At 36.9% G+C, this 15,592-nt stretch overlaps 1 protein-coding gene across 1 annotated transcript in view; it reads left to right on the top strand.

Annotated features, from left to right (window-relative positions):
• Positions 1-1,872: 1,872 nt before the first annotated feature.
• SLC4A9 (solute carrier family 4 member 9) overlaps positions 1,873-15,592 on the top strand; it is a 90,769-nt gene continuing 77,049 nt past the window's right edge. The window contains exons 1-4 of the mRNA XM_072400772.1: positions 1,873-2,166; positions 11,286-11,446; positions 13,355-13,504; positions 15,247-15,305. Of these exons, the coding sequence (XP_072256873.1) occupies positions 1,880-2,166; positions 11,286-11,446; positions 13,355-13,504; positions 15,247-15,305 (657 nt within the window). The 5' untranslated portion in view covers positions 1,873-1,879. The remainder of the gene's footprint in view (positions 2,167-11,285; positions 11,447-13,354; positions 13,505-15,246; positions 15,306-15,592) is intronic.

The following is a 15,592-nucleotide window of genomic DNA, read 5'->3' as shown; positions in this document are numbered from 1 at the left end:
GCAGTACTTTAGAACTGACAGTGGCTTTGTGTATTGCCATAATATACCTGGTTTAATGGAGGAATTGGGAATTCCAATTCATAACTCAGCTGAATGGGGACTATTCATCGATAGCTCAAAGCGGAGCTTAAAGTGTGTCCTCCTTTACAATGGCAAAATATTTGGGTCAGTCCTAATTGGCCTTTCATTTTCTCTTTGTGAAGAATATGCAGATATAAAGAGAGTCATTGAGTTGTTGCAATATCACCAACACAATTGGGTCATCTGTGTTGACCTTAAAATTGTATGCTTCCTTCTTGGTCAGCAACGCGGATACATCAAGTATCCCTGATATCTGTGCATGTGGGACAGGAGAGCTTGTGAGAGACATTGGATGGAAAGGAATTGGCCTCCAAGTTCTGCCCTAAAACCAGTAATCCAAACATTCTACATGAGCCACTTGTTGATAGAAAAAATATCATTTTTCTGCCTCTGCACATGAAACTGGGTCTGATGAAGCAGTTCGTTAAGGTTTTGCCAACTGAAGGAGACTTTCAAGTGCCTCATTTTGGCATTTCCTAGCCTGTCATTTGAAAAAATAAAGGCCGGTGTGTTTTGATGGTCAACAGATTCGGCAGCTCATCAAAGATGAACATTTGATTAGGACAATGTCAGAAGTCGAAAAGAATGCTTGGTTATCATTCAAAGCCATTGTCAAAGACTTTCTTGGAAACACACAAGCGAATAATTACACAGAAATTGTCCAGAAACTCTTGGAGAGCTACAAAATGCTTGGTTGCAATATGAGCATCAAGGTTCATTTTCTGCATAGCCATGTTTCTAACTTCCCGGAAAACCTTGGTGCAGTCAGTGATGAGCAAGGTAAACGATTCCACCAAGATCTGAAGCTCATGGAAGGAGGTATTGGTAGATGGAATGTCCTTTTGATGTTTTTTGACAAAAATGGAGGGTACCCTGTATCATAAAACTGGATGTGATAGCAAAAAACTGGGGTAATTTCTAGATTCACCACCCAAAAATGAGTAAAAAAAAAGTGTACGATCTAACTCAACAAAAAATGCTTTCCCCAGTGTTATTGGAAAATGGTACCTTTTATATTGCCTAAGTTGGACTTTTAATAATGTTTGTGCCTATTAACAACTTCCTTTTAATGTTGGTTTATATGTCTGTTATATGGTATGTTTATCTTATGTACATAAATATGCTTGCATGCATGCACAGCCCAGTATAGGATGTCGGGATATGTTGGGTATCCCATCATCCTCTCTAAATGCTTTCTCCTATCTGCTCTCTAAATGAACTGTTCTCAACCCTCCTTGCTGCTTCTAAAATCTTACTCAAGCCTTTCTGTCCCTGCAATCAGTTAAGTGTCTCCTCTTCAAACTATAATCTGCTGTTAATACTTCATACATAGCCTCTGCTGAATATCCCTGACCAAGAAATTTACAAATTAAAATGGTGAATTTAGCCTGTCACTATACAGGTCACTAACAAGAGTGTTGCATCATATATCTTTTTTACATAATTTTGTCAGCCATTCTCTTAGATATTTGGATGTCAGCCTGATAATATTTGATATTTTTTTTTTATATCAATGTTATTTAGATACAGTAATACATTATTCTACAATATCAGATTTATATTTAGAACACTTCGCATTTTGTACCTCTCTCTCTCTATCTCTCCCTCTCTCATTACTGCTAGTAGCTTGTTTTGAGTGTAAACAGGAATGTTTCAGAAATCTGGGCTTGCCATAAGACCAATTGTGTTTAGTGTAAATATTAGCTAACATTTAGGTATTAAGAAGTGCACATATTGTGTTTTGCACATTGTGATTTGGGTTTTTGTGCTGAAAGTGCCTTCTTTCAGAGTTTTCCAAATGAAGATAGCAGAGAATGATCCATTTCTTGATGTGGAGTTACCCAGATTTGAAACTGGGAGTTGTGGGCGTTCTGAGGGACTTAGGAGTCGGAGTTCTATTATCCTATCTCAAGCAGCAGATCGCAGTATATTTCACTCAAGGATATCTCCAACAAATGCACCTGTGAAAATTGAATTTATTGTAGGGGACCAAGAAGATGAGAATGAAGAAAGCAATTTACTGTTCACACAACTTAATGAACTTGTCAATGTACATGAAGATGTCAAATGGAAAGAGACAGCAAGGTATTAATTTACAAATTTTATAGTGATTTTATATAATTAAATATATAAAAAAGGTTATGATATAAAAGTAGTTAAGAATATATATTAGTTAAGCAGAGTAGATACAATAATCAAATTGCATAGTTAAGCACTGTGGCAGGCAGAAAAACCCTGAACAGCTAGAACAGATGTCATTATATGAGGATTGCAATATGTTATAAAACTACCTAAATTTTATGAATTCAACCTAATCAATAAACAACTGGATTGTAAAGATTTGATAATACCTAAAATGTGTTATGTAGCACAAAAGTATAGCTCAATTAAAGATAGAGGAACTTTTTATTATCCTCTTAAGGCTATGTTGAAATGTATTTGTAAATTGACATAAATTACTAACATAACTAAAAATAAAGGTAGATTAAAGTGGGATTAGCACAATACCCAATTTTCATGATTGCTAAAGAAAAAAAAAAAACAATGACACACACATACACTTTAAAGCAGACACCAGGAGGTTGTACTATTTGATAAAAGGTACATGCAATGTTTCTTTTGTCAAAAAACGAACTTCCTGGCTCCCAAATAACTAACTCCTGCTTTAAAAGAGTTACATAATCCAATCCAACCAATGGGGGTGATTGCAATCTCCGCCGTGGAGCTGGGGGTGAAGATGGCACCAGTCATTCATGGAAGTGTCATCACTGCATGGTGACAGCACAAGTTAAGTATGTGCTATAATCAGGGGTGTAGTCACAAAAAAAGAAGAGGGGGCATGGTACATGCCCACCCCACCACATCCCTGCCTGTTTCACTCAAAGGGGAAGACACTTTCCCCCGAATGACATCATGATACCAGACTCCGCCCACTTTCCTATCGCAGGTCTGAGCCTGCAATGGGAGAGTGGGCAGGTTGTATTCAAAGAGACAACACGCTCATAGCAAATGACTTAAGAAAACTATTCCAGGCCTGCTGGATCACCCAGGTTCACCAATGAAATGTATCTTCTCCAGCCTTTGGGAGCTTTATAAATCAAGCCCACTGTGTGATAGCACCAAGGTCCAAAGGAAGTGGTCCAGGTGCCAGACCCAAAGGAAATGCCCGAGGTGCCATTTTAAAGCAACGCCTGGGATTTAGTTGATTCACATGAACTAGTTCCACTATCAAAAGTCACAAATGAACATATAGGACCATAAATAAGAAAGCAAACCTCTCTGGGTAAACAATAACCCAATTAAAGGTGCTCTTTAAAATAGAGCTAGTATACAATTACTTTTGATATACTCCAGCAGCCTGTGTTTTCTATTTGATCCTTGTTGCAGCTCTGCACCCTGCTGGCTGAACAGAGCAGTGAAAAAACCAAAAGAATGCATATGTGCAATGTGTGGGGCTGGAAATCACAAACTTGTGAACACGAACAGATTTATTTTATCTTTGCTAGTGGTCTGATTCATCCTAAAATCAGGTTGTTGCAAGTGCATAGTTCTGACTGTGACAATGTTTGGTCAGAATGCTCTAAAAACTTATGTCAGGATTAAAATGAAAAGTTAGAAATATTTTCTTGTAAGGACTCAAATGCCTATTTTGGATGAAAAAAACACAAAGTAACTAGGAACACTGTATCGAAAATAAGCATTTTAAACTTTAAAAAAAAAAAAAAAAATCATAATTTCAAATCATAATTTCTTCTCTAATTTGCATTGAGTCAATTTTAGGAATCTAGTAGATTTTAGGTCTTGAAAATTCATTTTCATGATCTTTTTACCTTTAACTCTGCATAAAAAGTTATTTTTTTTTTTACGCAATTGAAAATATTGCTGATGTATACTTACAACATAATGTTCCTTCATAACCAAGCATTTTGACTCCCTTACTGAAGGCTGCTGCGAAAGCAAGAGACTAAGCGTGCAGCTATCCAGAAGTCATCTCTTTGTTTATTATCAACAATACAGTTGTTTTACACAACTGTAAAAACAAGCAATTTGCCATCTTTGTCAAGATGCACCAGTAATTCTCTACCTCTGCCCCCTCCCTCTATGGGCTTCCTCTTCTCCCTCCTCCTTATCCTCAGCATGACTTCATAGATGTCTAACTAACTAACACCTTCATGTTTCTCAGGCAAATATTGATAGCCTTCCTCCTCTTTTACCTGCTGCATCAAATCCAGTATGGCTCCTAACCTGAAAATTTTCCAGGTGACAAATTTCATAATATACCTAAAAGGAAGCCTGGGTTAATAGAACTAATGAGATCGCCAGTTACAGCTTTCCGTTGCTCATACTGGTGGTCCAGCATATGTAATGTTGAATTCTAACAGGTTGGAAGGTCAGAGATCATTTTGTGGAATGGAAGACCATACTGTTTCTGCAAGTCTCAAAGCATTTTTGCACTGTAGGATCTGCTGAAGTGGTTGCAGACTTTTATGTCCATGGCCTAGACATCAATGCAAATCAGAGAACATAACAGAGCCAGAGCACAATTCATTTTTGCATGGCAAAAAGCAACTTGCTGGCTGTTTGATTTCTCTCTCCCAGACTTATTGGATAAAGAATTGCATGCTAGTACCTGAGCTTACACATGCCATATAGAGGAATGCAAAAGCTTTCTCATGTTTCCCCAAAGGAGAAGAAGAATCAGAAGAGGACCCTGGAGCTCTTCCTCCTGACCAATCTACTGGGCGATAACAGATTGTAACACAGGAACATGTCAGTGCCGTGTGAAGTAGTGAAGTATTTCCCCTGCCTGTACGCACTGCTCTGTGTATCTGCCATCGCATAGAACTGGCTACACACCAACTCGTACAGCAGGCACTGTACCATGAGTAGCTTGGCCAGGAGAGCTTTCAGTTGGATAGCTAAAAATGTACTTCTGTTTCCTGGCCAAATATTTTCCTGTGGAGCATTGATGACTATAAGATGAAGAAACAGAAACAGGGGAACATTTTCTCTCCTATACCTATAAAGTTTTATGCTGTCTGTCAGCCATTTCATCAAGGATGGCTAACAGGTTTCTGAAACTAAAAATTGATAGAACAGAACTTACCCCCCCTCCCCCTACACACACTTTGAAAGTCTCCCCTTGACATCTCCCTAACTGTTAGTAACACAGTTGGAGAGTAAACTAAAATGATAACTGACCCCCTACATACCATGAGTTGTTGCTACAGTGGATATCAAAAAAAATTAATTGTTATTGGCATTTAAAATTTACAATATTGTTTATTAGACATACCAATGAACAAAAATATACTTAACATTTATTACAGTATATTTAGGGTCTGTCTGTAAAGTCATATATACTCCTATTGTGGTTGGTATAGGCTGTTAGATTATTTCTTCGTTGGTGATTCAGAGTCACCTCCATGGTTATTCAACCTTCCCCTTCTGGTATGTTGTCTTGACGTCACCTTTCAGCACTCTCTTTCACTAGGACCTTGAAACTCATATTACATGCTTTTATCACCTCTATTCACAACTACTGCAATATCCTCTTTTCTGGCATCCCACTAACCAAACCCCAGCCTCTACAATCTATCATTATTGCTGCAGCTACACTTATCTATTCTTCTCACCACTCCTCATCTGCTGCCTCTCTTTGCAAATCTCAACACTGGCTAACATTTAACCCCAAATTATTCCAAAAAATCCATCTTTAAAACTCACCTAGCCCTTTTCTTCTCTCTCCTAAACCCTCACTACTTAGCAAGCATTCTATATACCATTTTCCATCCTATTCCTCTTAGATTGTTAACTTATTTAGGCAAGGTCCTCTCCTTCCTCTGTGTTGTTTGCATCTGTCTTTCATTTGCAACCCCTATTTCTTGTACAGTGTTGGGTATTATTTAGCTGCTTTAAAAATATTGTTTATAATATTATTAATAATAATATTAGTAATAATAATAACAATAATAATAATTTTAACCTATCTCACCCTCTAAACTGTTACAAAGTAAACACTAACTATCCTTTTCCTATCAGCTGTTTTAAACTCTCACACTCTTTGTCTAAAGCTACATACACACTTCCAATTATTATCGTTGGAAAACGAACGACGAACGTTCATGCACGATATATATGAACGATCGTATAGCACCGATCCTGCACATAGAGATAACGACACGATCGTTCGTAGATATTGTACACACAATAGATACGATCGTTTGAGCGATAGAGGAACTATGTGCACGACAGGAAAGTGAACGGACGTTCGTTCATTACGCATGCACAGATCATGGACGATCAACGAACGACCGTACACACGGACGATGGTCAACGATCGTCGTCCAATCCGATCCGTCGGTCCGGTCGTTCGTTTCCAGCGACTTTCCTCGTTCGTCGGCGTCGTTGGTTACTTTTTTACGAACGATTTTTTGCCCAATCGATCGTTCGTCGTTCGATTGGAACGATAAAAATTGGAAGTGTGTACGCACCTTAACACAGCACCACAAAATGTTACTTTGTGTTCCTGTGCCTCATCCTTTATAGAGGGCTGCAGAGACATCATCTTTCTGTAAACTATGAAAGAAACATGTTAGTACGGATGTTTGCATTTGGCTTATGTTTTCTTAACTTAGAACTGAAAAATGTTCCAGTGCAGTACTTGTTCATTCATCATTCAGTTGTTTTTTAGTTGGAAATGATCATGAAAGATTGTTTCCAATGACAATAATTGAAATCGAGCACGTGTACATAGCCTAAGATTGGAAAGAGACCACTACATATTTTTTTTTTTTTTTTTTTGTGACAGGTATTTTTTTTTTCCTGATTTTTCTTCTATAGACCCACATATACTCCAAAAGGTGTACATGTGTGATTATGTCTCCAAATCTTTCTCATACTCGGCTATGATTAAATTTTACAGACTCAAAGCTACCTTATAACTGCTAGTTTGCAGTAATATTCAGTGAAATGTTAGTAGACTTTTTCTGTAATGTTGAAGATGTTTCACTACTTATCCATTGAGCTTCTTCAAGGACAGTAAGGAACAGAATTTTGAAAGAGGGGACAGCAAGAGTATTGAAGTCACCTCCTCTGCCATTTGACAACATTTCACATTTTCATTATTGTAACTTAAAACAGCATTTTCTCAGACTTTATGGCACCCATGGGAATTAGGTTTAATTGGATTTATTTTAATAAGTCTGGATTTACAAACTTTTACCCCTCTGATCATATTTATGGACAGTACACATCTGCACACATTGCTAAAGAACAGGTAGAAAATCAGATCCTTACACTTGGGCTAAGTAGGCTAGGACATTTGTAATGATGCAGACAATACCTGGCCACCCAGACAATAACTGGTGTAATGGCTGTGCTGGTACAGCAAAATGGTGGAATTTTATATGTTTAGGAAGCAAAACATAAAACCTATGTGGCCCATGGCTTATATTAAAGAAAAAAACCCCATAAGGAATAAAGGATAACAAAAGGACATTTCAAAAATCTAAAAAAGTTACCAAGAATATAACAAAAGATGAAAAAAGAAAACTATGTAGTACCTTAACAAAACAACTGGGAACAACAAAACACCAAATTCACTAAATACACTAAAATTTAATAATAGCTCTCAGTGTCCCCTGTGTACCCTGAAAATTTCACATTTCTATGACTCACTGTAGGAGATATGAAGTTTTATACATGGGGATAACGAAAGCAGCATGCACATAGCTCTCATGCTGCTGCACAAAGTAAGGTTACTAAGATCAAGGTCACAGTACAAGGTTGGCAGAAGCAGCTCCCTCTCCTGGCAGCACAATCTCATAGAGATACATAGGAGATGCGAGCAGCTCATCCCCCGCAAGACAAGGAGCAGAGAGAGCTGAAAAAGAATGAGCAGAGAGCTGGATGTGGCCCACAGGCCATAGGGCCGTAGGTTGGGCACCCCTGCTGTAAAATGATTGACTTCAAATTGTTTGAAAAATTTCTCATTAACCAACAATTTCTTCTCCAAGATGATTGTGGATTTGTTTCCTCCTTGACATTTTGTTAACACACACCTGGATACTGCAGACCAGCAAACTGCCAAAACTTTCTTTTTTAATTAGGTGGTCACAATTGCTGATGATCATTTAATCAAGTATAGTTGATTAGCAGCACCTTGCTGCTAATTACCCTCATAATTCCTAATAAAAAAAGTGGTACAGTTATACAGTATTCATTGTTTCACACACACTGCTTTCTCATTGTTTAAATAAATAATTACGTGGTGTTAAAAGTCAGGTGTGTCATGTGGTTTATTTGAGGTTGCAGTTACCTAAGTTTGGAACCTGCTAGGGACCAGATGATTTTTTTATTATGTCCTTTTGCATACAACCATTGAAATGAAAAAGTGTGTACTTCCTTGTGTGTGTATAAAATATATATGTTAATTGATACATGATAAGTATAGGAAAGCAGAGGAAGCAGGGATCTACGTATCTGACTTTTGTTGGTTTTGGCTCCTTTTAAACATGACCTTGGTTTGTAACAGAGCTTTGAGTGACCAATTGGAATTGATGCATAGGAGTTGCCATTATGCAATAAAACAGATTTCAAACTTCGAGTGGAACTGTCTATGAAAAGCCACCAGTCTTCTGCTCGGTATTCTGGTACTCCCATATGGACTAGTAGTCCAGGGATGTTACAACAGTACACAAAGTCTCCATCTTCCCGGAAATATGGTAGGAGTAATAGATAGTGCCACCTCTCCTGTCCTATAAACTGGTATTTTACATTCTGGTCTCAGACAGTTCTTTTCTTTAAGCCTGGATTTTAAAAGTTCAGATGCTTGTTTTAACAGACTTAGGTCACGTATTAAATCATTGACCTCTTCCTGGGAGAACTGCTGGTTTGATGAAACACTTCCTTCATATTCACTTCCACTCCTAACTCCTGGATTACACTCCAAACCCTGTATATCCTCCATGTTAGATACAGGAATATCAGGGAGTGTACTGAACACTGGTATGGGAACATCAGCACCATGCAGCACAGGTCGTCTTGCTGATTCCAAATCAGGGTACTCCCACTTGTTTTTCTTGTAACAATTGAAACTTTTTACATTCACAGCACAAAAAAAACAATCATTATGATGATTTGTGGGCTCTCGTCATACCTTAGGTACACCAAATTTCAAACTTTTCAGTTTTCCATTTTTCCACTGACGTAGACACTCTACACAAGTTTTGCATACCATATGGGGAGCACAATACTTATCTTGGTCCCCCAGTTTAATACCAAAATATGCAAGATATGCTTGTTTCACAAATTCTGCAATGTTTCTTCTCTTTTTTTGCTGAGAATATTCACTTCAAATGTAGCAAAATACATTAGGGTCCTTTAAACAACTTCTGCTTAAAGAACTCATATTTCTGTAAAAAAAAAAAGAAAATGTATGAAAAAAAAAGAAAGCAAAAGAAATTTTCATGAAGATAAAGCTACATTTAATACATAAAATGCATAATATGTACATATAATATACATAATATGTTGTGTTAACATTTGCTGATGGTAAAATTGTATATATTAGAATTTCTGTATCACAGGAACTACAGCCAATTCAACGAAACTAATGTCATTTCTGGATTCAGCAGACCTAAAATACACTAAATATATTTTAAAATTTTAATTTTTTAATTTTTTTTTTTATTGAGCTGTGTTATTTCTTTACAGCCACCTGGCAACCTTTACCGCAATACCTAGTGGTTAATAGAGCAATATGCAGTTTTGTGGATAAAAAAAAGTGAGGAATCGTTCACTCACTGGGGAAAAAATTATTGTGTGAGATGACGGTGGAGGATGAGATCTTTATGCTGAGCATTAGATCTCACTGTGGAAAGACAAATCTAAATGCTTGCTTGTGGGGGTCTCACTAGAGAAAACTGTTGTTTGTGCTAAAGCTTGGACTTCGCTGGGAAAAAACAATTGTAAGAAATACAATTTAAAAAGGTTTTAGGGAAGGGGACACTAAAGAAAATGATAGCATGCAAGCTATGGTTTATGATATTAAGAATATATTTATATACATATAGAAATCACAATGATGATAATATGGAAAGGAATCAACAACGATCTTTGAACTCTTTCCTCAAGATGACCATACATCTTACAATAGGTTTGTACAATTACTGCACACTCCCACCAACAATACAGAAAAAGGATTAATCAATAAAATAGGAGTATTCTGTATTATTACACAGGGAGGATAGAATTTACACAATCTAATACTGGACCACACAGACAAAATTACACATAAAGAACCCCAAAGCATTGGAATACCTAAATTATTACCCAGCCTTTGTCTGTAATAGATCAAAACTGTCTTAGAAAACCTGTCCTCAATATGGTATAGTATTAGATTTCCCTTAAGTCTCCCTGGAGAATCCTTACAGTGGATGGTACCAGTGCCAAGCCCTCTCAGCAGGTTGGCTATCTTGATGGTGTTTAAGGTGTGTCCTGTCATTGTCCTGGGGCTTCTCCCCCTCCACTACACAGAGGCATTCTGACTTAGAAACTATTTCCTCTGATTCCAGAACTTTCCAGCAACCTTTGCATCTGTGATTGGCTCATCACTGTCCAGTTTATTGAATTTACCACACTAGCTATTGGGCATGCGCCAACAGTTTTTACTAGAAGACCCTAGAAACTCTTTAGTTTACAAGAAATCTGTCTTGATCAGATTGTCCACTCTGTCTTCGGTGTGTAAACCAGGCTATTAAACCTGACTCTGATTACCCTGAATATGTTTGTTTTGGAAAAGTCCCTTAAGACAATGAAATCTGTTACAAAGGCCAACATTACAAATAAAATACAAAACTCTTTACATATCTTACACAATTTATGTGTAAATGTAAGTGGTATATCTCATAGGAAATACCATTGCTTTTACTGGAAAGTGACATTCTTGCTGAAGTAAACTTTGTCCAGCAAAACATCCTTATGCTTGACACGCACATGAGTTACTGTTTGCAACCAGGTTACGTGAAAATCTTACTTCCTTTTTTTGCCAGTTAAGAGCAGAGAGGTTCATTTAACTGCCAGACAAAAGGCATTCCTTGGGGTCAGGACCTTTTGGATATTTCCATGATGAGCTACTGTAGGTTATATTTATTGTATTATATATTGTTGTCATGCTAATTACTGTGTTCACGTTTTTGCAGGTGGGTTAGATTTGAAGAGAAAATTGAAGATGGAGGAGAAAGATGGAGCAAACCTCACGTTACTACCTTAACTTTACATAGTTTATTTGAGCTAAGAACATGTTTTGAAAAGGGAATTATTTTACTGGACACAGAAAAGAGTACATTTAGAGAAATAATAGGTATTGTATATTGGAACTATTAAAACTAACATATAGGATCCAATTGTATTTGAAATTCCATGCTTCACATGTGAAAAACATTTATTACGAACCTGTACACAGAATTGCAACCTACTGAGCACTGGGTACACACGTTTAATAACTGTCGTTGGAAAGGATCTTTCACAATCCTTTCCACCGACAAAAGACTGAAAGAGCACTGTACATACAGCTCAATGGTGAGGGTAGGGGGGAAAACGACAGAGAGTAACCCAGCTGCGCTCTCTCACCTTTAATTATTATTAATATTAATATTAATAATATTAATAATAAACAGGATTTATACAGCGCCAATATATTACGCAGCGCTGTACATTGGATAGGTGTAGCAAATGAAAGACAAATACAGACAGGAGGTGGGGCAATTAACACAGAATAGGAGGGGAGTTATGTAGTGGTGGGAAGTAGTGACAGTTTCAAAAGATAGAAGAAGACGGGTAGGCAAGTTTGAAAAAATGGGTTTTGAGCACTCTTTTAGATGAGCAGAAAGTAGGAGCAAGCCAAATAGGACGAGGAAGATCATTCCAAAGAGTTGGGGCAGCTCTAAAAAAATGTCTTGGAGCCTTGCGTGTGATGGGGTTATGAGTTAGGAAGTCCATTGTAGGTCATCAGAGGAGCAGAGAGAGCGGCTGGGGGAGTATATTTTTTACCAGGTCAGAAAGGTAAGTGGGACAAGAACTGTGGAAGGATTTGAAGGCAAAGCATAGGAGCTTGAATTTGATTCTAAGGTGAAATGGAAGCCAGTGAAGAGAACTGGAAAGAGATGCAGCAGAAGAGGAGCGGTGGGAAGGATGAATGAGTCTGGCTGCAGCATCCATAATACATTGTGGAGGAGAGAGTCAGGTTAGTGGAATACCAGAGAGGAAGATGTTACAGTAGTCCGGACAAGGAGTTTGGTGGTTTCTGGGGACAGGTGGGGCGGATTTTGGAGATGTGGGAATTTGGGGGGGTGGGGGTGATGATGAAAAGTTCTGTTTTATCCTGGTTGAATTTCAGGAATGAGACAGCATGAGACCTTATCGAGGACTGAGGGAGATAAGTCAGGGGTGGACAGATAGATTTTAGAGTCATCAGCATGGTACTGTAAGCCAGAGGAGGATATGAGACTACCGAGAGAGGAGGTGTAAAGAGAAAAGGGAACTGGACAGACCCTTGGGGAACACCAACAGTAAGGAGAGTAGGAGAGGAGGAATTACCATAAAAAGAAACTTGACAGGAGTGGTCAGACAGATAGAACGGTCATTTGTTGATCTGCCAGGACGAATCCATGAACGACAAGCGTTGTAAACACACCAGATTCTCATCTGATATCAGCCCTGAGGCGATTATCAGATGAAAATCATCTTATATGTCTACGTAGCCTTAAGCTTCCCATAGATCTATGACTCAATTGTCCCTTAATCTGGTCTATAATGATTGTGATAATTTATGTATATAATTTACTAACTCCAGCCCTGAAAAACTGATCTATTCTTGAATTCTGGAACTGGAAATGTCTCACAATCCTACAATCCAGCTAGTTTTACTGTGGGTATACCAGTTCATAAACCTGTTCTGCATTGAATTGTAAGAGGGTAACAGATTTTTCTAATGATCTGAATCCTACGAAGTTAGATCCCATAAGTAAATTGGCACACTTTTTTGTTTAGTGTTTCTCAGCATTAATGCTTATTACATGCTAATATATGGGAAAAAGCTGTTTTGGTGTTATATGCATTTTTACATAGATCTGTAACCAGGTAATAGGTTATAGCTGGTATTTTTTGAAGCTGAATAACCCCAAAAATGTCTTTAGGCAACACCAACATTTTCCTTTTCTCGAGCTTTTAAAAATGATAAATATGTGTGTGTGTTTTTATTTTCTTGCAGATCATCTACTGAAACACAGAGTGTGCCCTAATGGAACAAATCAGGAGGAAAACGAAAATATATTAAATGTTCTTCTTCAGAATCACACACATCACACAAGAAAATCACGAATTAAAATTCTAAAAGATATAGTTTCATCATCTTGCAAAAGTAAGTCATACAAATTTAGCTTTAATTATTTATTTATTTTAAAAAATATGTTCCAAGAAATTCAAAGAAGTTGAGAACAAGGTACTTTCAACAAGGAAAAACTACAGGGGATACTACTTAAAAACACTGTTTATAAAAGCATGTACAGGTAGTCCCCGGTTTACATACGAGATAGGGACTGTAGGTTTGTTGTTAAGTTGAATATGTATAAAAGTCGGAACAGGTACATTATTTTAATAAATGCAATTAGGACAAATGTTTGTCTCAACATATTAATATTATTTGTCTTGGGTCATTAAAAAGTTACAAGATGTTGCAGAACAGCAAAAGACTTCTTCTGCAAATCATGCGAACCACCCCTCCCCCCATCGAGCCTCTTGTCCTGCACACGAGCAAGCAGGGAAGCCTTGTTCATATCTAGAAGTCACTTGTACAGTAAATGAAGCTGTACTTTTTAATTGGATTTATGGTTTTTTTTTTATTTTAAATTATAATTTTTATAATTTAAATTATAGTTTTTCTAATATTTCTCCACACTTAAGACAGCCCACTCTTTAGTCTGAGCCCAGCCTCTACGATATGAAATTACTACATGTCCTATAAAATATCTACTACCTAAACTGACAACTTTTAGCTAGGATCAGTTCCCTAAGGTTCAATTCATTAAGGTATATTGATAATTTGCCAATACACAACAAAGCAGCAATGGCAATCAATGAATGCAAAAAAATAACAGTAACAAAAAAAATGACAGCAAATTACTATTAGCTAGGTGTTTCAAGCTGAGTTTTCCAAAATATCCACTGGTACCAAAGCTGTTTTGCCATTCTACCTGTAATATCATCCACTCTTTGTTGACATTAGTGTAATTAATTATATTCACACAGCAATTTTGCACAGGAATTCTTGTAACCAAAGTGTAACATCTATTGCAAGGTATTTTTTTAGGTTTAGACATTTTAGCAAGGGGATAGAAACAGTCAGTCAGTTTTCAAGCTAGAAAAACCACATGAGCTCTGAACCACGGAAGAGTCTCTGGCATGCTTTGGGGCCAATACAAATACATGACTGGCAAGAGTATGTTTTGTATGTATGAGACTTACACCTTATATAGTAGAGATAGAAAACTGAATAAAACATTGTCACACAATTCTTGTGAACTTTTTGAAACCCCATTTGGTTTACATTAATACAATTATGTAGGTATTGATTTAGTCACCATGTTTTTAAGTAAGTCACTTCCTTAAATATGTAGGTAAAGGTTTAGATTTAGAATTTTGGAAAGTTACCTTGAGACTCTCCACATGCACAGGATAGTATTTATAAACGACCCACTTTCTAACAAATTGGATGGGTCTTTTGAATATGCACTTGTTGGTATTCTAAAGACAAAATAACAGCTTCTGCAGTTTCCCCTGTTTTAGTACCTTTCCTGCTCATGTTACTCTACTTACTGATAAATCTCATATTAAAAAAAATATTTTTATAAAAGCGTCACTTTAATCTAAATTTGTTTAATGAAGCATGCAAAATGTACGATGTACGATCTGCTAATCTGTAACTATATTCATATTTATATTGCTAATTTATACTAGTTTACCCATGTAGTTTGCATACAACTTTAGTAACCTTCTTTAGGTTAAAAAAAAAAATTATTCCAGTTTTATTGGTACTGTATGTTAGATGTTCAGCATTTAACAAACAATATTTATCAAACAGTAACTTAGGTTTTCAAATTGCAGACAGAAAATCCTCCTCGAGTGGGCAACTTGAACTTTCCGAAAAGCCTTCATATGAACAGGTAAAATAGAAAATACTGTTTAGGTATAATAATACATTAGAGTTGAACTAAGGATAATAATTAACTGTCATATAACCTGTCCTTTCATTGTAAATATTGGAGAATTACAGGAATTGACTACTCTCTTACCTTGTACATACCGTGTTTCCCCGAAAATAAGACACTGTCTTATATTTTTTTTGGCTCCCAAAAACACACTAGGTTTTATTTTCAGGGGATGTCTTATTTTTCCATGAAGAAGACTACAGTACACATTTATTGTTGAAGTCACTCATGATCACTCATGT

Source organism: Pyxicephalus adspersus, chromosome 2 (genome assembly GCF_032062135.1).
Source record: "Pyxicephalus adspersus chromosome 2, UCB_Pads_2.0, whole genome shotgun sequence".
NCBI classification, from domain to species: domain Eukaryota; kingdom Metazoa; phylum Chordata; class Amphibia; order Anura; family Pyxicephalidae; genus Pyxicephalus; species Pyxicephalus adspersus.
Note: the sequence above shows the minus strand (reverse complement) of the source record. Positions and strands in the feature narration are given on the sequence as shown.